General features: G+C 39.5%; 6 protein-coding genes across 13 annotated transcripts in view; 4 read left to right on the plus strand and 2 right to left on the minus strand.

Moving 5' to 3' along the window:
- Positions 1 to 82: 82 nt before the first annotated feature.
- LOC114883137 (docking protein 1) lies at positions 83 to 7,177 on the minus strand. The gene is made up of 4 exons (XM_029200618.2): positions 6,708 to 7,177; positions 6,183 to 6,356; positions 4,672 to 6,102; positions 83 to 222 (listed from the first exon to the last, which is right to left on the minus strand). The coding sequence occupies exons 1-4, from the start codon at positions 6,777 to 6,779 to the stop codon at positions 166 to 168; spliced, it is 1,734 nt and encodes a 577-aa protein (XP_029056451.1). The 5' UTR covers positions 6,780 to 7,177; the 3' UTR covers positions 83 to 165.
- Positions 553 to 1,862, plus strand: LOC114883140 (transmembrane emp24 domain-containing protein eca). Its single transcript, XM_029200625.2, has 4 exons — positions 553 to 833; positions 923 to 1,143; positions 1,225 to 1,371; positions 1,445 to 1,862. The coding sequence occupies exons 1-4, from the start codon at positions 701 to 703 to the stop codon at positions 1,592 to 1,594; spliced, it is 651 nt and encodes a 216-aa protein (XP_029056458.1). The 5' UTR covers positions 553 to 700; the 3' UTR covers positions 1,595 to 1,862.
- Positions 2,088 to 3,269, plus strand: LOC114883141 (DNL-type zinc finger protein-like). Its single transcript, XM_029200626.2, has one exon. The coding sequence runs from the start codon at positions 2,511 to 2,513 to the stop codon at positions 3,093 to 3,095; it is 585 nt and encodes a 194-aa protein (XP_029056459.2). The 5' UTR covers positions 2,088 to 2,510; the 3' UTR covers positions 3,096 to 3,269.
- Positions 7,178 to 7,312: 135 nt separating the features above from the next.
- On the plus strand, positions 7,313 to 12,867 carry LOC114883136 (ionotropic receptor 93a-like). Of its 4 annotated transcripts, XM_029200615.2 has the most exons (16): positions 7,655 to 8,035; positions 8,477 to 8,569; positions 8,724 to 8,882; positions 8,964 to 9,059; positions 9,246 to 9,395; positions 9,481 to 9,701; positions 9,780 to 9,944; positions 10,122 to 10,289; positions 10,366 to 10,599; positions 10,675 to 10,854; positions 10,916 to 11,146; positions 11,348 to 11,495; positions 11,761 to 12,112; positions 12,188 to 12,319; positions 12,438 to 12,598; positions 12,681 to 12,867. In XM_029200615.2, the coding sequence occupies exons 1-16, from the start codon at positions 7,987 to 7,989 to the stop codon at positions 12,776 to 12,778; spliced, it is 2,637 nt and encodes an 878-aa protein (XP_029056448.2). In that variant the 5' UTR covers positions 7,655 to 7,986; the 3' UTR covers positions 12,779 to 12,867. The 4 variants fall into 4 exon arrangements, with proteins under 4 accessions (XP_029056450.2, XP_029056448.2, XP_029056449.2 ...); XM_029200617.2 differs by lacking the exons at positions 7,655 to 8,035; positions 8,477 to 8,569 and adding an exon at positions 7,313 to 7,599; XM_029200616.2 differs by lacking the exon at positions 8,477 to 8,569.
- Positions 12,868 to 14,177: 1,310 nt separating this feature from the next.
- Positions 14,178 to 19,044, plus strand: LOC114883114 (flocculation protein FLO11-like). 2 transcript variants are annotated; one of them, XM_029200558.2, is made up of 8 exons: positions 14,178 to 14,409; positions 14,631 to 14,932; positions 15,139 to 15,643; positions 15,718 to 16,176; positions 16,348 to 16,553; positions 16,623 to 16,808; positions 17,498 to 17,711; positions 18,816 to 19,044. In XM_029200558.2, the coding sequence occupies exons 1-8, from the start codon at positions 14,373 to 14,375 to the stop codon at positions 18,953 to 18,955; spliced, it is 2,049 nt and encodes a 682-aa protein (XP_029056391.2). In that variant the 5' UTR covers positions 14,178 to 14,372; the 3' UTR covers positions 18,956 to 19,044. The 2 variants fall into 2 exon arrangements, with proteins under 2 accessions (XP_029056391.2, XP_029056392.2); XM_029200559.2 differs by having other exon boundaries at positions 17,498 to 17,639.
- The window catches only part of LOC114883113 (serine proteinase stubble-like), a 49,594-nt gene continuing 48,150 nt past the window's right edge, over positions 18,997 to 20,440 (minus strand). For all 4 annotated transcript variants that reach the window (XM_046286999.1, XM_029200553.2, XM_029200554.2 and 1 more), the window contains 2 exons: positions 20,262 to 20,387; positions 18,997 to 20,138 (listed from right to left, as the gene is read on the minus strand). In XM_046286999.1, coding sequence (XP_046142955.1) covers positions 19,980 to 20,138; positions 20,262 to 20,387 — 285 coding nt within the window. In that variant the 3' untranslated portion in view covers positions 18,997 to 19,979. The remainder of the gene's footprint in view (positions 20,139 to 20,261; positions 20,388 to 20,440) is intronic.

Consider the following 20,440-nt stretch of genomic DNA (forward strand, 5'->3'; position numbering starts at 1 on the left):
CTAATTTTGCTCTCTTCTTTGCACCTATCTTATGATCAGGTACAACTACTTTTTCATCTACCTCGTCAGTACCCTCATTTCCAGATGCATCTTCGTCATCAGCCTCCTGTTCATTGACATTAGCTTGCATACGACGTCTGGCATTTCTTTGACCCGCTGCGCGTCTTACTGGTCTACCCTGTGCAACTCTTTCTGGGGCGCTCGTTTGTTTTCTCCGTGTAGCTATAAATGTTCATAGGCAACTAATTTAAATATGTTCTTGTGAAATATATAGAAACGTTAGAATGATATTTATAAAAATTGTCCAAACATCTGTTTCATAACAAACGTAAAGGTTAGAGATAGGTTGGTTTACAATGAGAAATTGATGCTTTGATCTTAACGATAAGTGAATTGCAAATATGTAGAGGACGTACCGGATCTTCGTCCTAAAAATATTGTACAAACAACAATCAAAACTATGATTAATACAGCAAAAGAAACTAACAACGTGACGTCCATTTTTTTGTTTTATTTTCCGAAAATTTTCCTCAATTCTCAATTCTCGAGAAAATTGACATCGATAATGCTCAGTGGCGCCACGTATATGCGAACGTAGCGATTGCTTTCGAAGGTGACGTGTTGCTGTGTATAGTTCTACGTAAAATTTTACTTGCTGTTTCTTTTGCTGTGCTATTAACAGCACTGCAGTTCGATAAACATGTTAAAGCACGGAAGTATATTTATTATTTTTCTGTGCATCCTCGAATATGGGACTGGTCTTTACTTTCACATTGCTGAGACCGAACGAAAATGTTTCATCGAAGAGATTCCAGATGAAACGACAGTTGTAGGTACGTGAAACGTACATGTTTATAGAGATATTGATAATTGTCTTTGTTGTGATTTCTATCGTAATAAGGTTTTATTCTTTCTCTTGTAGTGAATTATAAAGTGGAATTATATGATCCACGAACCGGTGGATTTGCACCGAGCAGCCCTGCAATGGGAATGCACGTGGAAGTTCGTGATCCTGACGATAAAATGATACTTTCTAGAGTATATAGTTCAGAAGGAAGAATTTCTTTCACTTCTCACACACCTGGAGAACATATTATTTGCTTATATTCTAACAGTAGCTCCTGGTTCAGTGGTACTCAATTGGTATAAACATAAACACACAACTTTAAATAACTTAAATGATTTGTAATAGTTTAGTGTAACTAACATAATTTTATTTGACAGAGGGTGCATTTAGATATCCAAGTGGGTGAACATGCTATTGACTATGCTAATACAGCTCAAAAGGAAAAGTTTACTGAGCTACAACTGAAGATACGTCAACTGCTTGATCAAGTAGAACAAATAACAAAAGAGCAAAATTATCAAAGGGTAATTGATTATTCTGTAATTCCTGAGTATTTCTTATTAGATAAAGATTATATCTTATATTGTTTATTTTCAGTACCGAGAAGAACGCTTTAGACAAACATCTGAAAGCACACATCGTCGCGTATTCTGGTGGTCTCTTGCTCAGTCTGTAGTTTTAGTAATCATGGGTGCATGGCAGATGAAACATTTGAAGAGCTTCTTTGAGTATAAGAAATTAGTATAAGAACAGAACCAATTATTCTTAAAATATTAGTCATTTTATAAATATCAGTTCCCTCATCATGTCAAACCTACATTATAATTTATTGCAGAACACAAATTGGAATATGAACACTGAATGACCCTTTTTCAAAAGATTTGTACTTTCCATATGTACTACATTCACATATGCGCAGTGATCGGTGTATTTAATAACGGTTAAAATTTAAATGTAATAAAAATATTATATGAAGTGAATTTTCGTTGTAATAAAATATTAATTTTCAAAAACAGTATGTAATAAAGATGGTTAATTTTAATTCCTACGGTGGCTACAGATGCAAAAGACTGGACATTTTTTTATCTCGAGGGGTTATGATTTTGGTGGTTCTAGATACGGCTAAATCGTAGTTGATCTCGAGCCCCAGAGATGCTATTCTATAAATGTATCATCCGCGGTTAGACTATTGCAATGGAAATGCGGTTTTATATATATACCGCAGTTCACCAGAGTCCATAACTGCGACGCGCAGGTTGGAAGATGGTGGGGGAACACAATGAGCTCTCTGCTAATCGCTTTCCACTTCGTTTGGGAGAATCGCCAATCAGGACGAAGATGCGTACTGGAGATGCGCGAAGAACGAAAACTGGTCTTTTCGCAGTTATGGACTCCGGTGAACTGCGGCATACATATATACATACATTTAAGGTTTGTTTGCGTGAAATGTGAACAAAATGGTGGAGACATGAATACATATGAACTTGTCCTTACTTAGTTAAAAAATGTATACCTATATCCACGTGAGATGATAGAAACTACGATTGAAACTAAAGATTTGATTGACACTGATGTACTTCAAAAGTATTTGACGAAAGGACTTTCATTAATTAATGTATAATATTGTAAAACTAAAAATTTGCTAAAAAACCGAAGTTTCAACATGTATTGTTTGCGACAAGCGTTTCGTTACGGAACGCGACTGATTCTTACGAAAAATCCTACGAATTTGTATCGGCTTCCACTGATTAATGAGGAAAGATTTAAAATCAATTTTCACGAACGAATACATATTCGTTCTAAAACAAGTCTTTGTGAATCTGCAGAAGAAAACAAGGAAGAAGCTGGTAATAAACAGGTGCTTGGAAAGATTGAAGGAAAGCTGAAGGTGATGTTTACGTGTAAAATATGTCAGTTAAGAAGCGGCAAAGTTATATCAAAAGTGGCATATGAAAGAGGAGTAGTCATAATTCGTTGTGATGGTTGTAAAAACAATCATTTAATTGCTGATAATCTTGGATGGTTCGAAGAGTTACAGAAGAACAACAACATTGAAAAAATATTGGCAGCAAAGGGAGAAACTGTTCGAAAAATACTAAACGATACCGATGGATACGTCGAAGTTATCGAAAAAGCAGAATATGATTTATTACAACATAATATTAAACGAAAACAGGATTTAATTAAACAACAAAATAAGATAGATAGCCATGATAATAAAAATCCTGGAACTTTAGAGGAAAAATAGGATGTATTATCCGAAGAAACTACTTTATTTTGAAAATAAATTGGTGAAAAAATGTTTAAGCAAGTGTAAATGTTTCGAAATTTATTACATACTTTTTATGCTTTTTATACTACGTTAAACTTAAAAGTATACATGAAAAAAAATAATATCCAAAGTTTGGTAAATATCGAAAGACTTATAGATTTGTTTTTAATCCTTTAACCCTTTCACACCGGACGGGACATATGTTGTCCCAGTCTGGAAAATTCGATGTCCCACCAATGAAGCTTGTAACATTATTGTTGTTGATAGTGCGTCGTTATGGGGTCGTTTATGCGTTTCTAAGACCTTCATCCTTTCAGATTTCAGAGAAATAACTGTTCCCGGTAATGAGGTGCACTCGAACTGATTTTTTCGCCGTATTGAAGGGGTTAAATTATAGACATTAAAGGAATTAGCACTGTCTCTATTGTATGGATGCATTAGATTTCTTTAGTTGTAGCAAATGTAAATACTAGTTCTAATATGTACAACTTGATAAAAAATATATATTCTTGAATAAAAGTTCTCAGATCTTATAAAATTCTATAAAACTTGCCTCTATGTGCAATAGAATAACAAACACACCAAGTTTTTATGGAAAAACTTGATTGTGATATTAATACAGTTTCACTCTAAAAAATGGCATACCTTGGCACATGTATAGTTTATATGGCAAGTTCTAATTGACAAAGTGTTGAATACCACTGTAAATTTTAATCAATATGTGTATATATAATTTATTTTTTTATAAAAATGTTTTACTAAAAATATATGGAACATAATTAAATCTTTTATAAATGTGTTTATATAATACATATGTATGTATATAAAATATATAGTAGTAGAAACAAAAGGAATGACTTGTTTCTTCCTTATCATGCATATATAAACTCTATATTTCGAAAAAATTATATAGATTTTAAATATCTCTGAAAGCACAACTTCTGTTAAACTTATTAACAGTATTATAATAAAGAGCTATGAATAGTTATGATAATAATAATATTCAAAATTATCAATCTCTAAGTACACCAAATGTTGGAATGACATGCAAATTTAATTTTTAAACTTTCACTTTTTCATTAAACTCTACTTCACGATGTAAGGCACTATATCTTTTTATAGCAATCAGTCGTTTTTATATTTTTAAAATACTAATGCTGTATTTTTTAAAACCTATCATATTAATAAATTGTATAATCGTAAATCTAATATTTACTGGATATTTTTAAAATTATCTAAATATTTAAAATCGTTTTGTTTCTAAAATAATTATTTCTATACAATTGACAATGATTAAGAAGACTAGTATTTCTTAAACTAATCTTTGCACAAAACAAATGTCATTTCATTCCTAATTTTATATGACGAAGTTATAGAATATCAACGTTTAACTTTTTAATTATTTAAAATGATAGAAATGAACCTATCCTAGTCATAACATAAACTAGTATGCTATTATTTTTGAAAATTAAGAATCTCGGAAGTAAATATAATTCTTATATTTAGAGAATTGAATTGCTAATTAAGTGAAATTATTTAAAATATTTCATACCCTTTTTGGTTTTGACACGATCGCATATTCACTATTATTAAAGACTTTATGCTTTGGACCCACGGTACTGCTGCCAGAAGCAGACTCAGAATGATTTGATTTCTTTCTAATAACACCATATCCAAGGTGACTATCATCTGCCAGCCTCACAGCAGACATGTCCTCAACAATATCATAGTTTGACCATGCAGTATTGGTATCAGCTACCGAAGTATTTATAGAAATGTTGGAATGTGAGGTTTGTGATGCACCACTAAAATTTCCGAACTTATATGCGCATTTCTGACTGAGCTTGGTTGCAGAACCAAAATGCTCCAGTTTATCATAATCTGATTCATCACTGGACTTGCAAGGTATCTGGCTTATCGCGGAAGTAGTCACTACTGGACTATCTGTAATACTAGACTTACTCTTTGAAGAGCTTTGAGAAGATACAAAAGGCATCATAGTTTCATATTGGAAATCATCCTCATTTTCTTTATTTTTGTCATTATGTAATAACGAGTTTGCTCTCTCTGTGTGATGTATGTTATCGATTCCATGTGTTTTCCAAGCATCATTTCTCACCTCTACTAGATCATAAGGATGTTTCTCTTCATCATTAAGGATAGAACTACCAATTGTTTTTTGCGATAATTCCGGCGAGGTATCCAATGCCTTATATTCTCCACATGCAGATGAGTCAGACAATTCAGAGTCTACATTCTTCTTGTCTAACAAGCCCGTGAAAACACATTTACGCGGCGGCTTTGCAGGTTTTGATCTTCCAATAGATGAAGATGGTTTAGTAGATACACCGCTATCTACATTTGAAGAAGAGTTTGAGTGTTTCTGAGAATTTTGTGGTGAAAAGTCAATATCAATTAAATTAGAAGAGCTATTTGGAGAAGGAGGTAATGCTGCTCTGGAACCAGCCTCCATTGATAAGGCAGCATGATATTGAGCATCATTACAGTCAATGCTTGGATTACTTTCTTCATTCAGTAATTTTTTCATTGATCTCATTTTAGAGTACATGCATCGAAAGATCTCTTGCTGGCTGCTGTGTTCCAAGCGAAATGAACCTTCTCCTGATTCACATTTTCTTCCTGCTTCAAAAATAAACTTTCCATCTTTGTAACCATATCTTCTAATGTATCTATATGGCCAAGTGAAAAGGACTACATCACCATCCATTAATTTAATATCAACTGCAGCTACCACAAGGGTATAATTTCTGGTTTCTAAGCCGCATCGTTTAGATGCATCTGTTTCTACAACTTTGACAGAAAATACTCCTTCTCCACTTGTACAGTATAGATCATTGTTTTCCTCTATTGTTTGATTGGATACACTATCTTTAAATGCTACTAACTGAAATGCAGTAATCCAATGACTCATATCTACTTCGGAATAACATCCAAAATAATGAATCCCTGATTTTGTCACAACCTGCATACAAAAGAAACCAAAAAGAGAAGGTTTAGTACTTTACATCAAATGATTCCTTGAATCCACAAGTTCTTACTTACAGTAAATACATGGGACTGATTACTGGGTGCAATTTTAATACATGCATCTAATGTAATGATGCGAGGAGCATGAAGTTGCAATACAGCTTCTTCTTGATTATCATATATTTCCACACGTTTGATCCCATAATTGCTAGTTCTAAACAACTGACAGAATCTTTTGTGCCATGTTTTCTGGAAAAAGATGAATACCACATTTGCCTTAACGTCGGTAAATGAAACTTAACTAACTGAAGTGAACGTGTAACCTACATATTACGAATAAAATCGTCGATACGAATGAAAAATGATAGGTGTTAAGATTCGATTTACTAACAAATTATACAAATCTGAAATATCTGGAATTTTATCGCGTGTGCTTTGTAGGTTATTCCTGTACGATTACCGATAACGAACAATCATATCAACCGACGTACTCATGGACAAGAATACTCGAGAGAAAAGAAATCATAGGAAAAGACTACTCGATGTTGGATTATAACTGGAAATATCCATTTATCTGTACCGACGCGACGTAACACCAACCTTGAGTTGGCCTAACATGCCCTGTGGTGGTAACAGCAGGATCCCTTGTATCAAAGGTTCTTCGGGCTCCATCGTTCCCGCGAAACATTAGCAATTGAACGTTTCACTAGGATCGTGCCTCTGTACCTTGTGTAATTTCGAAAAAGCAAATTTTTCCACTTTCACTCCCACTTTTCCCCGTCCGTGCTATTCCTCTCACTGGTTCGCCTCTGCTTTCGAGTCGTGCTCTATCGTTTACGATCGTTCTGACAGTTTTCTCGAAGACATTCAACCCATCATAATGTACGGTGCTTGACATTTCACAAAAGCTTGGTGCCCGACGTGAACGTCGACTAGGATTTCCGGGAGAAAAAGTTCTTCTGTATGTGTGTACGTGTTCCACGAATACCGTCGTGTGCGGTATTACACGTACACAAGGAGTACAGTTCCTGTGTACGATTCCCGACGCATTCGGAGCCAACTGTCGTCGAGTAATAGAGCCTACGGAGGCACGCACGTCTTCCGTCCGTACGATGTCGCCCGAATTGTCACGAACGCAGAGAAGCGCAACTATTCTCGAGATAACTCGTTCTCCTCTTGTTATTTCAATTTGTCAACTTCTCTAACTTTGTTTGCATCGAAATTTTTATCGTACACCGTACGTTCCTGTGCCAAGCACCTTTCGTACGTTTCATCTACCGCCTTGGAATTCCAATGCAAACGCTGAGAACTGGATGGAGGTGATAGTTCAAATTCTATCCGTTCGTCTCCTCCTACCGACTTCCGCTTTTATACATTTTTTTTTTTACAAAACGTCACGTAGCGAAAGATAAAACGTGAAGGTTCAATTCTTATGATTATAAATGTATTATGATTGTAGATAATATTAGATCGATGATTAAACCGGACAGAGGTAATAGTTCTTCCGGTTTATATAGTTAAAACAGTACTGAACGTTTAATTTTTTCGATTATAAACGTATCATGATCGCGCGTAGATGATAATGTTAGATACTCTGTTTGAAAGAAAAATATTTAAAGTACTAGTATATGATTGATTTCTGTTCGCGCGCATAGAATAAGCGTGTAGTCATCGACTGGAAGAATGGAACAAAGAACGGTATGGAAGAAAGGAATCTCAAACGCGTCGACGACGAAGAGTAAAGTTGCAAAGCAATGCTTGATCATTTTTTTTTTTTTTTAATCGATTAACAGCGACTACGCGTAGGTTGGAGCAATGTAACCGACGCCGTCAAGTTTATCTCTGATTTCGCTATACGGAAGTGGGTACTCCGACCGATATGAAACAATACAATTGTCTCGTGCCAGTGACAAACGCACGCGGACGAGGTAATAACGTTACTCGTCGATACCTTACACGATATACTCTTTGCAAGTATTCTTGGAGAAATGTTGAAAATCGAATCGATGATATATAAAATTTTTCAAATTCTTACAAATCTTATTTTTATCACCATGAGCTACGTATTAGAATATTAAAAGCGCGTCGAATGTCGTAATCAGCTTGGAAGTGCACGCAACTAGGCTAAACAATGTCCTGTTCCAATTTCACGGGGATTCGATCGTTCCTTAATAAGTTATTGAAGAACTGACCTTTCCTCCGATTCGTGGTGCATCGTGATCACATTAGGCCTAGTCGGCTCGTGATTGCGCTCTGACGAAGTTGTAATAACAGAGAGTCGAAACTAATGAAGTGATATATTATTCACAGATGTCCTCGGTTATATAGCTTTCGAACGATACTAACGTTATTACTTCGTTTGTCAATAGAGATGTTATCGGTTCTTTTTCTTCTCTGGAACATCAATTGTGGGAATAGTTTTAATGAATTTCCATCTTTGATTACCGCGAACGCCACCATGGGTACGAGTGTTTTGTCGTCTTTAAACGATTGCTATCAGTTTTGGTTGGTGGTGTGTTATATGTATAATTAGTATCACTTAAATTCTGACCACAACTGATACACGATTTTTGGGAAAAAATCAGATAAAAAAAAAACTGAAATCTGTTCGAACAGCGGTGGTCATAGACAGAAGTTTCTTCAGCAGTAAAGAGGAGTACCGAAACATCGCGGGGGTCATGTACGACCTGATCACGGACGCGGTGAAAAAGGAGACGCAAGTAGGTGGTATCGTTGTACGTGTGTTTCGCGACGGGAATGTCAATTTGCGACAAGGTAAGTGGCTCGAATGTTTCGATCTTGAAGATTAATTACTCGTCAATCCTTTTACTTCTTCTTTCGTTCACGTTCACCAAGATTACACGATACTTTTGTCCGTGGCGACCTGTTATTTAACGTGGCGTTTGCACGAAGCGGCGCGAAAGGAAGAACTCATACATCTCGCAATAACAGGTATACCATGATGGAAATTACACCTTATAGTTGAGTAGTACATTAAAATCGTAGGAAATCTTTCCAATTAGTGATTTCATTAATCGAAGTGTCATTCAATTGCACAGTAGATACAGGAGAAATTGTTTCACCGCTTCGTCAAAATCATTTTTTTAACTTCTTGAAAAGTATTCGTTCTGTTTGAAGATCCAGATTGCCCTAGAATCCCAGAAAACGACGGATTGAGCATTCCCTTCATCATGCCCGGAGAAGAACTGTCCCAGATCTTTCTCGACCTGAGGATGATGAACATTCCGTCCTGGAACGTGATCAACATCCTCCACGACGATACGTTCGGTGATAAGAATAGCTACTAGTCGAAGATAACGTCGAACGATCCTTTTATCGCTAATCATGCTTCTGTTTACGGTTCTTCCTACAGACAGAGACTCGATCGGCAGAGTGATGAGGGCCATATCGGATAAGCTACCGAACAGACAATTAAGTTTGGTCTCTAGATCGATTTTCACGTTGAGACACAGCACAGGGAGAGAGAGGAAAAATTCAGTGAAAAAGGTGTTGGATGATTTTCACGTGGAACAACTGGGACGATGTTTCCTGGTGATCGCCGCGGTTGACATAGTCGCGGATGTCATGGAAGTGGTAATTTCCGATTCAACTTCAAATCTTAGTATATTTTCGGCTCTTGCAAAAGGTTCACGAAATGTTTCTATTTCAAAGGCAAAATCCTTGAAGATGGTTCATCCAAGTAGCCAATGGTTGTACGTGATCACCGACACTGCTTCGCAAAACATGACCAACATAACATCCTTCGTCGACTTGTTAGCCGAAGGAGGAAACGTAGCCTTCATGTACAACGCGACCGATAACGACGGCTTCTGCGAAGTAACGATCGAATATTCTTAGAAAATTACCCATTCAGGGTTGCTCGATCTATCAGAGAATAAATTGAATTCTTTCGAAAGAAAATCACCTAATTAACTTCTGACATATCGAGCAACCCTCCCACCTTGTTTCCTTCAAAACGTATAACAAATAATTGTTAAAAGATTCTTGCTTCAGGTTAAACTGACGTGTTACGTGAAGAAATTGGTTCGAGCATTGTCCAAAGCTCTGGAATACTCTTTGATGAACGAAATGGACATGTCTAAGAGGGTTGAGAAGGAAGACTTCGAGATGATGAGGTTGACGAAGCGCGAGAGGCGACAGGAGATCCTAACGAACGTCAGAGTCAGTAAATTTAAAGGCGTGTCTTTTATGAATGTATTTAGTCGACGAATTACAATTAAAACTGCGTTTTTATCAGATACATCTTTCTCAAAGCATATTCGATTCAGAGGCTGTGTGCGGTAGATGTCCGTTGTGGAAGTTTGCCTCGTCGTTAACATGGGGAAATTTTTTCTCCCATGATAAAAACGTGGCTCACCTGTTGGACATAGGCACATGGACCCTCGCTTTCGGTGTTAATCTGACGGACGTGATTTTTCCGCACATCGCTCACGGATTCAGGGGCATTAATCTACCGATCACTACGTATCACGTGGGTAAACACTAAGTTTCCATTTTTCTGAAATATCCTCGAGTTTCTACGGAATATTAGAAAGTATCGTTTCAGAACCCACCATGGCAGGTGATTTCAACGAGCGAAACGGGCGAAAGATCGTACGAAGGATTAGTTTTCGACGTGATCAATCATCTGAGTAAGAAATTGAATTTCACGTTCACCGTGATCACACCGGAATTGGTGAACAATCCAAAACTCTGGAACACCTCGCGTTTTGCCAAACTCGGAGAGGTAAGGATACATCCGTACTCTTCTAAGTAATTCTACAATTTTGATAAATTTTCTCGCGCAGAAAATCAAAGAAATGACGATGTCGACCACGAGAAGAGTGCCTAGAGATGTGATCAACTTGGTTCGAGAGAAGAGGGTGCTGTTGGGAGCTTGTGCCTATACCGTGAACGAATACGAAAAGGATATGATCAATTTCACGGTGCCTATATTCGTGCAGACCTACAGTTTCTTAACTTCCAGGCCCAGACAATTGTCCAGGGCGCTATTGTTCGCCTCGCCGTTTACTAAAGAGGTACGTGAACCTAACTTGTTTGAAGATAACGAAAAATAAATGACAAGATCAGCTCTTGTTTCTAAAAGTACTCGCTAATGTTTCGACATTCCAAAGTGTGATAACGATATCAGAGCTATTAATAGGATGTTCAGAATGTTTGGTCCCAAGTAGCGGGCTCTTCCCAAACAATTAATCGCACTTTCTTTGCTCGCCTTTCAGACATGGGCCTGTTTAGCCGTGTCCATTATCATAATGGGCCCGATCTTGTACCTGATTCACAAGTACAGCCCGTACAGCACCACGGCCTCGGGTCTGAACTCGTCCTGGCAGTGTGTGTGGTACGTGTACGGGGCGCTTCTTCAACAAGGTACCATTTCATTACCCGTTAAACTGCCTCCACTTCTCTTTCGTACGTGAACATTCACCCGATTGGAATTCGTGTTCGCTCCCGGCACCCGACGACGACCGCGTAATTAACGGCTTGTAAACTTACGAATTTTACCAGCTGCGCGTGACAGAGATAATTCTATTTGCACAGTGATAATAAAAACTGTTGACAAGCATGCGAATATTAACGTTCAATTTGATGAAAAAGAAACGCGAAGGATTATGATTTATATGGAATGTTTCAGGAGGAATGTATCTACCCCAGTCGGACAGTGCACGAATGTTAATTGGTGTGTGGTGGTTGATCGTGATGGTCGTGGTGGCGACCTATTCCGGAAGTCTGGTCGCTTTTCTCACATTCCCAAAAATGGACGCGTCCATCTTGACCGTAGAGGATCTGGTGGCCCGCAAGGACAAGATAACTTGGGGTTTCCCGAACGACAGCTTTCTTGAATTATATCTTCGAAACACTGACGAGGAGAAGTATCAGATTTTACTGTCACACGCGAGTAGACACAACGACACAGAGGAAGAATCATTGGTGGAAGGTGTTAAACAGGGAAAACATGCTCTGATCGATTGGAGAAGTTCTCTCAGGTTTATAGATAGTTGTTTAATTGGAATTTACCTGGAGATGTTCGTTTGAAATTAACCAGCTCGCTGAAATGATAGGTTCTTGATGAGGAAGGATTTGCTGCTGACCGGAGGGTGCCACTTTTCTCTGAGCGCTGACGAGTTCCTGGACGAGCCGATCGCGATGATCATCCCCCAGGATAGCCCCTATTTATCCGTCATCGATGCGGAGTAAGTGACAGTTGTTTCTGGAACATCTTGATTAACGGTCTATAACTGTTACTTGAAGACACTTAGTCTATCTATAACTTAAAATTCTCTGAACCAACTTGAATATTTAACGGTGTAGATTGCATCGGATGCAGGAGTCCGGTCTGATGAACAAGTGGATCTCGGAGAGGATGCCGATGAAAGACAAATGCTGGGAAGTGCCAGGTAGTAATCAGGCGGTGAACAAACGGAAGGTGAACGTTGCTGATATGCAAGGGATATTCTTCGTGCTCTTCATGGGTAATTCTGAAATTTTAAATAGTGCAACTATTAGAGACCGGTCTACTGCACTTTGATTAATAAATCTTTTTTATCGTTTCAGGTGTCACGTTGTCTTTCTTGTTTCTATTCCTGGAACTCTACTGGCACAGACGCAAGATATCCAAGGAACGTAAATTGATCCGACCGTTTGTCTCTTAAAATTTTATTCCTAGGATACGTATAGTTATGCAAATTGTTACCCGCCTTAGATGGCTTTCTCCTCGAATAAACGAACCAGTCCCACGTTACATCTTTGGTCATTTATTTCGTCCTCCCTTCTTCAGTGAATCACTATTTTCTTCGCGTCGATTACCATTCGGTTTTTGTATCGATAAAAAGAACCGTGCTTGGCACCAGTCGATGCCACCGGAAGACCTAAAAATCCTTGCTCAATCCCGTCATCCGACTTCCTCGAACCTTTTTTTTCCCTCCGGCCATGGTGAACGGCGCGAAGTGGCAATCGTTTTGCCGATTTCCATCGGTAATTACCTTCGAGAAATACAAAGCAAGCGCGAAATAATTCTTACCAATGAAATGCCGATCCGTCGATGGTCCACGGACGTTTACGCCACATTTGCAATTACCATCACGAACGAACGGCTAATTTGCGGGTTACGGACGACACCGGATATTGCGTGGATATCCACGCAACGTTCGACGTTGACGATCGATCCTTTTCCATGATGGGAATCTGCATCGATTTATGCTCGTATGAAAATTCTAACGATACTTTGTAAGTTCGTAAGTCGAAAAATCTATGCAGCTGTTTTATCGATAAAAATCATGGAATTGTGTAATATCATATCCAGATTCATTCTCGATGATAGCAGAAGAAAATTGATGCTCGTGTCGTCTCTGAACAAGTATTTCGTTAGTTCGTTCATTGTTTCGCTAAGCTGCTAATTTCACTGGAAGACTCCGTATTTAATAAGATTAAGCAAGACCAACATGACGCGTATGATTCAGTTGTTTCTTGTTACGTTACGGTGGAAGTTGCCACAACTTGTTACTTTATTAAGATCGCACCCAGAAGAATGGGATATTACACCTGTGCGAACACCTAGAGTGTAAAAAAAAAGGTCGGATCCTATATTACATCTGGAAACAATGAACTCGTTGAGATTACAAGAATGAAATTCATCCATCTTTACTAAAATCGATTAACAATTCTTACGTTCATAAATCTTCAAAATCCAGTGAAACGCCGTACCTATATTTACAATCTGTCATACATTAAAAAATTATTAGCGTATTTTATTTATAAGTGTACGAAGTGTAATTAATAATAAAACAAAATAAAATAAAACAGTTCTTCCTTTTTTTGATTCCACAAAATTAGTCTAAGCAATTTGTATCAAAGTCCTCTCCTCCTTCTTCGCGTTTCCATCCTCCAAGGAAGCTGTAGCCCTAGCAAGGAATCGGAGGAGGAAAGAGAAGGGCGGACGCGCGATATGACGGCGTACATAGACACGGGTTTATCTACCTGACGACCTTGCCGTTTAAAAAATCCAAGAGTGGCCGGCAGGGCCTGGAGCGGGCGGCGTGCACCATCCGCCAGCGAGCCAGTTCCGACGTAGAGCGCAGACGACTAAGACTAATCCTAATAGAGCTGTCGGTCCGTTTCCGCAGCAACGTGTGCGTCGTGTTTCATCAGTGAATCGACAACAATCGAACGATCGTTTTCCATGCTCGTTATTTATTGACCGGTATCGATATCGTTCGTCAGTGATCCAAGCAACCGGTCGCGATTAACATGGAAGCGCGGATGTCCTGGCTGATCCTGCTGCAGGGTACGTATGCATACGTTTAGGTATATCTGTTCACCCTTGCTATTTCAGCAACGAGTAATTTTCGTATTAACAGAAGAAAATTGAGGAATAAAAATATTTTTATCAAGTACTTAGAATTATGAATAATAGGAATATTGAAATATACGTTGCGGGAGATTTTGTTGAAAAGAAAAATGCAGGCTTTTCGTTCGTTTCTCATTGAAAAATATTCGTTCGAGCAGTGTCGTCTGTGCTCGTCCACGGCTACGACAACGTGGGGTTCGACGGCTGGTATCAACCGGTTCCGCATCGGCCGGTCGACATCATCACGGATGTTATTAACGACCTAGGCGTGAGGATTCTGCAGCAGTACACAGCCCACGGGAACGTTGCATTCTCGCCGACAGGGGTTGCCTTCGTCCTGGCAGCGCTCTACGAGGGCTCGGCAGGAAGAGGCAGGCAACAGATAGCGGATGCTTTAGGCCTGCCACGAGACCGGCAGATCACCAGGATCGGTTTTCGTGATATTCATCGGAGACTGAGGGTAAGTCGATTAGATCTGTTGCGTAAGACGAACGAGAAAATCTGCCAGAACGAGAGGCGAAGGTTCATTTGAAGCCTGAACGCGCAGTTTCTCCTCTTTAAGTGGCGATTTCGCTCTCGGTCGATCGCTCTTTTCGAACGAATTTCGTAAGAAACTCGACCGCGACGATCCATGACGTAAAAGTAATTTATATCTACGTTTCAAAGACGTATCTGAACGCGAACGGCTTCCTTGGAGGTTTGACCCTCAATCAAGAGAACACCAAACTAAGACCCGAATACGAGGACATTCTGAGGTTCTATGGATTCGATCTGTCCATACCTGAGGAGGAAATGAACGAAACCACCTCTGTACCCGAAACGACTACCAATTCGATGACGGAACAAACTATGACGGAGACGGTTCCTGACGAAACTACCATGGTAATGACCAGTCAACAAGGTTCTGAGACACCGATCTCGACTACACCATCCGTGGAAGTATTCGGGATGACGATGAACACTGAAGATGTTCAAGACAGATTCACTCAAACTACCCCTTCGGGTACTACTCTGACGGATGTCACTAGTGGTACTACTGTACCTGGACCAACTATGACACCATCTGAAGAGACGACTACCATTGTACCAGAAGTTCCTACAACGATTCCTCCTGATGATTCTTCGACCACTACCGTGAACACTGTTCAGCCTACGACTGTTCGATCGTCAAGTATGAATGAAGAAACTTTGACATTACTATACGTTATATCGCTTCCTTCAACTGTACTACTACTTCTACTCTAGCTCCAACCACCAGTCCATCAACGATGATGGAAGGAGATTCAGGATCAACCAGTGTTGGTAGTCAGACAACCGATTCACCTATCACTAGTACCGGGTCGGATTCTGGTGTTACTGAACCCATGCCGGAGTCAACGACCACGTCAGCGACCACGTCAACGACGATAGGTACATCTACCGTGTCGATTACTACGGTTATGGAAAGCACGACGAGTTCGACGATCCCGACGCAGACAGGATCACCAGCTGTAGATGCAAATACCGTTTCAACGGGCTCCTCGAGCAATCAGTCTGTCTCGAACGAGATGGGATCTACCGATTCGCCAGTCACGACAGCCATCAGCACAGGTGAAACCGGGTCGAATGAACAGTCGACCACTGTACCCTCCACTATGAGCGGCACGATCAATCGAAGGAAACGTAACATCAGAGGCCCGAGGGGATTCTTCTCCAGTTATCCAGGTTTGGGAACAGGCTCGCTAGTTTTTTTATTACCCCGTCACGATGATTGACGAGATGGATCGATACGATTGATCGATAACAGATCCTGTTACGCAGTATCGAATCGTATCTTCGAAATTTAGCACGTAGGATATTAAAGAATAATTTTTGTTCCTTTTTATTGAATTCTAGACGAAGGTATCTGGATGCAGGATCTAGGCATCTGGAAGCCCTATTCCACGAGCCTGAACGAGGCGTCCGTTAGAGACTCGACGGAAATATCATTTCTGGTGAACGGATGTGACGTTTCATCGGTCACAGCTACCAGATACATCGCTGTTTTACCATTCGCTTATTTTCCATCGTTGCACGCGGTTGCTCTTGAATTTCCTCTCGATGTAAGAGCCAGTTTTCCACGAACCTATGTTCATCATTTCTTTTTTGTACTTGATTGTTTCCCGTTCCAGGATCCTAGGTACAATATTCTGCTGATGATGGCCACAGACAGGCGGGACACGTATAGGCTGGCCAGAGATCTTGGTGGGAAGTCATTAAGGTTGCTGAGGAAACAATTACAGGCCACTTGGGTCAGGGCCACGATACCGTCCTTCATGTTACGTGGTTTTGTCACTTTGACGTCCTTCCTGCAGAGGGTATGAACATCATTCTGTTGCATGGCCTCGTTAAATGTAACCATTTTTGGTCGAATAAATGGCTATATTATTGAATTAGCCTAGGTGTTACTTTTCTATTTTTCGAAGACTCTCGTTTAAACACTTGAACGTCTAATTTTAGAAGACTCACGTTAAGTTACAAAAGGGTTAATCATCGATGGATCCTCAACGGACCAGTGAGAATAGTTTCATTGAACACAATATTTCCCGGCGCACGTTGCTCGATATTTTGCCATTAGTCTCGGACATTAAATTCCTAATTACTTAATCGCGTTAGCTCCGAGATCTTGAGTGCGCTTTCCGCTTTTCAACCATGGTTGCCTTCCACGAACCAACCTATCGGTACACGTGGCCTTCTTGACGACACGTAATTGACGATAATTCGAAAGAAACGCCACCGGTAAGGGGGGGAGCGAAACGCGAAAAATGAGAATTGCCTAATGGTCGTAATTCAGAGATAGGTACCATTCCGTGAGTTTTATGGGCTTCGCCGGACGTTCCCGTTGGTAATGAGCATTCCTAGGACTGTTTAGCGTCGTTCATCCTTCCGACGTTTAACCGAGACGTTGAACGAGCGATTTTAAACTTGATTTCAAGCGTTCACTTTTAAGTCTTCCATTCGAAGCTGTTTACTTTTATCTAATAAATGATTGAACTTTCATTTGTAGTTGGGAATCTTGGACGTGTTTGAACCCAGGGCTGCAGACTTGTCGCCGATGACCCCGGATCTAGGGGTGTACGCGAGGGACGTGCAGCAGAGCATCGGTGTCAACATCAGAAATTATATGAAACCAGATAGGACCCACTCTCGTGAGTCGACCAATTCTGATCTCCGCTTGATCGTTCCACCTCGTCGAGACTATTACCGATACTATCATCCAGGTTTCTGTTCTCTACTCTCTATGTACCACTGCACTTCATCCTCTACCTCTCCTTCAAACTTCGACGGTCGCCAAAGAAAATTACTTTGTACCAGCCACCAACTTAACTTCCAGTCATCTTCAATCGAGTTTGCAGAAGTTTCTCAATTTCGAAGCAAGCTTCCGAAGTTGCTTGATTAGAGCTTGAAAAAGAAAGGATAAGAGGATTTTTTGGATTATAGTAAAAGGAGGATATTGAAAGAACATTGGATTGAACGATTAACCTGACGAAATCTCCGTTAATATCTAAATTGTTTGAAAGTGTCGTTTACTTCTTTAAAGACACACGGTGGATTAGAAATCTTCTTGAAGGTCGAAGGATTGTCAGGCGTGGCGAATTTGACTGATTCATCGAGGGATTCCTTTAATATAGATAGATTTTTGTATTTCTCTTTAAAAGAGATTCCTGTCTGCGGATCGTAATTTCTTTAAGAGAAAGTGCTAGCTTTGAAACGCGAGAGTAAAAGAACATCGATCTACTTACGTTTCTCAAGGAATTTAAATGTAACTCTCGATGAATCCGATTCTTTGATCTTGAAATTACTTCTCCGCTTCATTAATCCTGTCTGTGTCTACTTACGTAAGTGAAAAATATTTTTCCCTTCAATCGATAAATGTCGAATGGTCCCCGATTCCGTTGCTCGCTCATCGAAGAGCCGTTGTTTCCGGTTTATTGTAACCAACCGGTGGCCAGGATCGGGAATATTCTCAGTATTGTTATAAAGTTAGCTGGATTTAATCGCTGATATCCGGTGTCTGACTCACACCGAGGGGAAATAAATAAAAAGACCTTGCGGTTACTCTTCTATTCTGTCTACTAGGAATTCCTAAATTGCTAATAAATATCATTCATTGCTTATTGCCTATTTCCTCTGTACGTTTGATTAGGTTCTCCAAACATTTCCGAATCATGTGCACTAGAATAATTTATAAGAACCTTGATGAGTTGACTATCCGTTCCTGCGGATCAAACTAAAATTCTTAAGGAAATTAATTAGTCAACGCGTTGAGGTGTTTCTTAACTCTTTTTCTGCATTAATATATTTAAAGGCATTTTCTGTCACAGGTAACGGACTGTTTGAAAGAGCTGGGCCAGTGCCATTCACGGTCGTCCATCCGTACCTCTACTTCATCGTCGATGCTGAAACATCAGTGACTTTGATCGCTGGCCGAGTTAACGATCCGCTCAATTCACGGATACTTTAGACTCTGGTACACACTGTTCAAGGGAAAGCAGACGAGTTTCATAGTAGTAATAATAAACATGTGTTTATTTGACATACTTATAAATATCGTTATAATCTATAAACAATTATATATATATTTAGTCGAGTTTTTCTAATTCGCACACACCTACCTTTAAGTATTACGATGTATGTCTGTACAAGGATTCGTAAGTTGTAAATAAAAGAAAGACAGAGTGACAGACAGACAGAAAGACAAAAGGGATAAAAAGGATTTAATTTAATTATTAGAAACGATGGGCAAGAATTTAGCATTTACAGGCTTCGCTATACACAAGTGGAAATGAGCTTGCTGCTGAAACTGCCTGAAATTTCAAGTGTATATTATTTTTTTTTTTCTAATAATATCATAATTTTGCAGAGGCCTTTTCAACGTCAAGCTGGCGACTCTTTACTTCTCTTCCTTCTCTGTTCATGTACACAGGATGATAAAAGCTGATACAACGTTGCTTGATCGTCCATTCGACGAGAAATATATTATTATCTTATTTATATGTATATATATATATATAAATACAATTCTTGTGAGTTCCTTCGTCGTTTAAGAACGACTTTTATTTATTGGTCTCGTACGTGAAACCTTCCACAGTCTCGCGTAATCTGCGTTTGATTGGCTTCGCTTTCAAAGCGACAGTCTTCGAGATGGAAGTTTCTCAAACTTCAATCCGATACATCTTCCCCCGTGCCTTTATTTCCATCGTGTTTTCTTGCGAAATAAAATCACCGTTAGGAGATGCGCGAAAGGGAAACACGGAAGCGTTTATCGTTTCGAGTCTCGTGTTCTCTTGTTAGGATCAACGTAGGTCGTCGATCGGAAATTTCACGTATATTTGGCAGTGATTCGTTGCCTTTTTCTTCCACTTTGATTAAGAAATCATCGAAGAAATCGAAGACACGCGCAGAGCAACGTTCAGACTCCGAGGAATCGATTTCGTTAAGCTGTCATCAAGGTCCCGTGATAAATGATGGACGAAAACGTAACTGGGTCAAGTGACGTTCTTCAGGATCCACGGGACGAATTTCGAGATCCTCGTGCACACCCCCGGTAAATTCGCCTCCGCGCAACCGATACCCCAGGATATTATGCCGGCGAGGAAGTATCGACCGTCTTTTCCCCTTACTTGAAGAGGACCACCCGAGTCGCCCTGTAGTACACGCATAAAAGCCTTCTAAATGACGCTCGTTGATGTTTATTCGAGGAAATTCTAATCGTATCGTTTCTGAAAAATGACTAAATGTAAGAATAAGTAAAACATGAAGAGATATACCTGGCAGGAATCTTGTCCTCCGCTTTCATATCCGGCGCACAGGAATATGTCTGGTATGAACTCGTGTCTACCAGCCCTCAGGAACATTGACTTACATCTATCGTTACTCACTATAGGCACGGAAACCTGAAACACAAAACGTATTACCCTTTCCTCCAAAAAAATTTCGAACGACCCAT

Source organism: Osmia bicornis, chromosome 9, assembly GCF_907164935.1.
Source record: "Osmia bicornis bicornis chromosome 9, iOsmBic2.1, whole genome shotgun sequence".
NCBI classification, from domain to species: domain Eukaryota; kingdom Metazoa; phylum Arthropoda; class Insecta; order Hymenoptera; family Megachilidae; genus Osmia; species Osmia bicornis.

What these genes read in the sequence shown, in the direction of transcription:
- LOC114883140 (XM_029200625.2), top strand. Translation starts at nt 701, where the DNA reads ATGTTAAAGCACGGAAGTATATTTATTATTTTTCTGTGCATCCTCGAA. An exon ending in AGATGAAACGACAGTTGTAG is followed by an intron (nt 834 to 922) that starts GTACGTGAAACG and finishes TTTCTCTTGTAG; the next exon opens with TGAATTATAAAGTGGAATTA. An exon ending in GGTTCAGTGGTACTCAATTG is followed by an intron (nt 1,144 to 1,224) that starts GTATAAACATAA and finishes TTTATTTGACAG; the next exon opens with AGGGTGCATTTAGATATCCA.
- LOC114883141 (XM_029200626.2), top strand. Translation starts at nt 2,511, where the DNA reads ATGTATTGTTTGCGACAAGCGTTTCGTTACGGAACGCGACTGATTCTT.
- LOC114883137 (XM_029200618.2), bottom strand. Translation starts at nt 6,779, where the DNA reads ATGGAGCCCGAAGAACCTTTGATACAAGGGATCCTGCTGTTACCACCA. An exon ending in GCATGTTAGGCCAACTCAAG is followed by an intron (nt 6,357 to 6,707) that starts GTTGGTGTTACG and finishes ATCTTTTTCCAG; the next exon opens with AAAACATGGCACAAAAGATT. An exon ending in ATCAGTCCCATGTATTTACT is followed by an intron (nt 6,103 to 6,182) that starts GTAAGTAAGAAC and finishes TTTTGTATGCAG; the next exon opens with GTTGTGACAAAATCAGGGAT.
- LOC114883136 (XM_029200615.2), top strand. Translation starts at nt 7,987, where the DNA reads ATGAAACAATACAATTGTCTCGTGCCAGTGACAAACGCACGCGGACGA. An exon ending in TACCGCGAACGCCACCATGG is followed by an intron (nt 8,570 to 8,723) that starts GTACGAGTGTTT and finishes CTGTTCGAACAG; the next exon opens with CGGTGGTCATAGACAGAAGT. An exon ending in AGATCCTAACGAACGTCAGA is followed by an intron (nt 10,290 to 10,365) that starts GTCAGTAAATTT and finishes CGTTTTTATCAG; the next exon opens with ATACATCTTTCTCAAAGCAT.
- LOC114883114 (XM_029200558.2), top strand. Translation starts at nt 14,373, where the DNA reads ATGGAAGCGCGGATGTCCTGGCTGATCCTGCTGCAGG. An exon ending in TACGACTGTTCGATCGTCAA is followed by an intron (nt 15,644 to 15,717) that starts GTATGAATGAAG and finishes CTTCTACTCTAG; the next exon opens with CTCCAACCACCAGTCCATCA. An exon ending in ATTCTTCTCCAGTTATCCAG is followed by an intron (nt 16,177 to 16,347) that starts GTTTGGGAACAG and finishes ATTGAATTCTAG; the next exon opens with ACGAAGGTATCTGGATGCAG.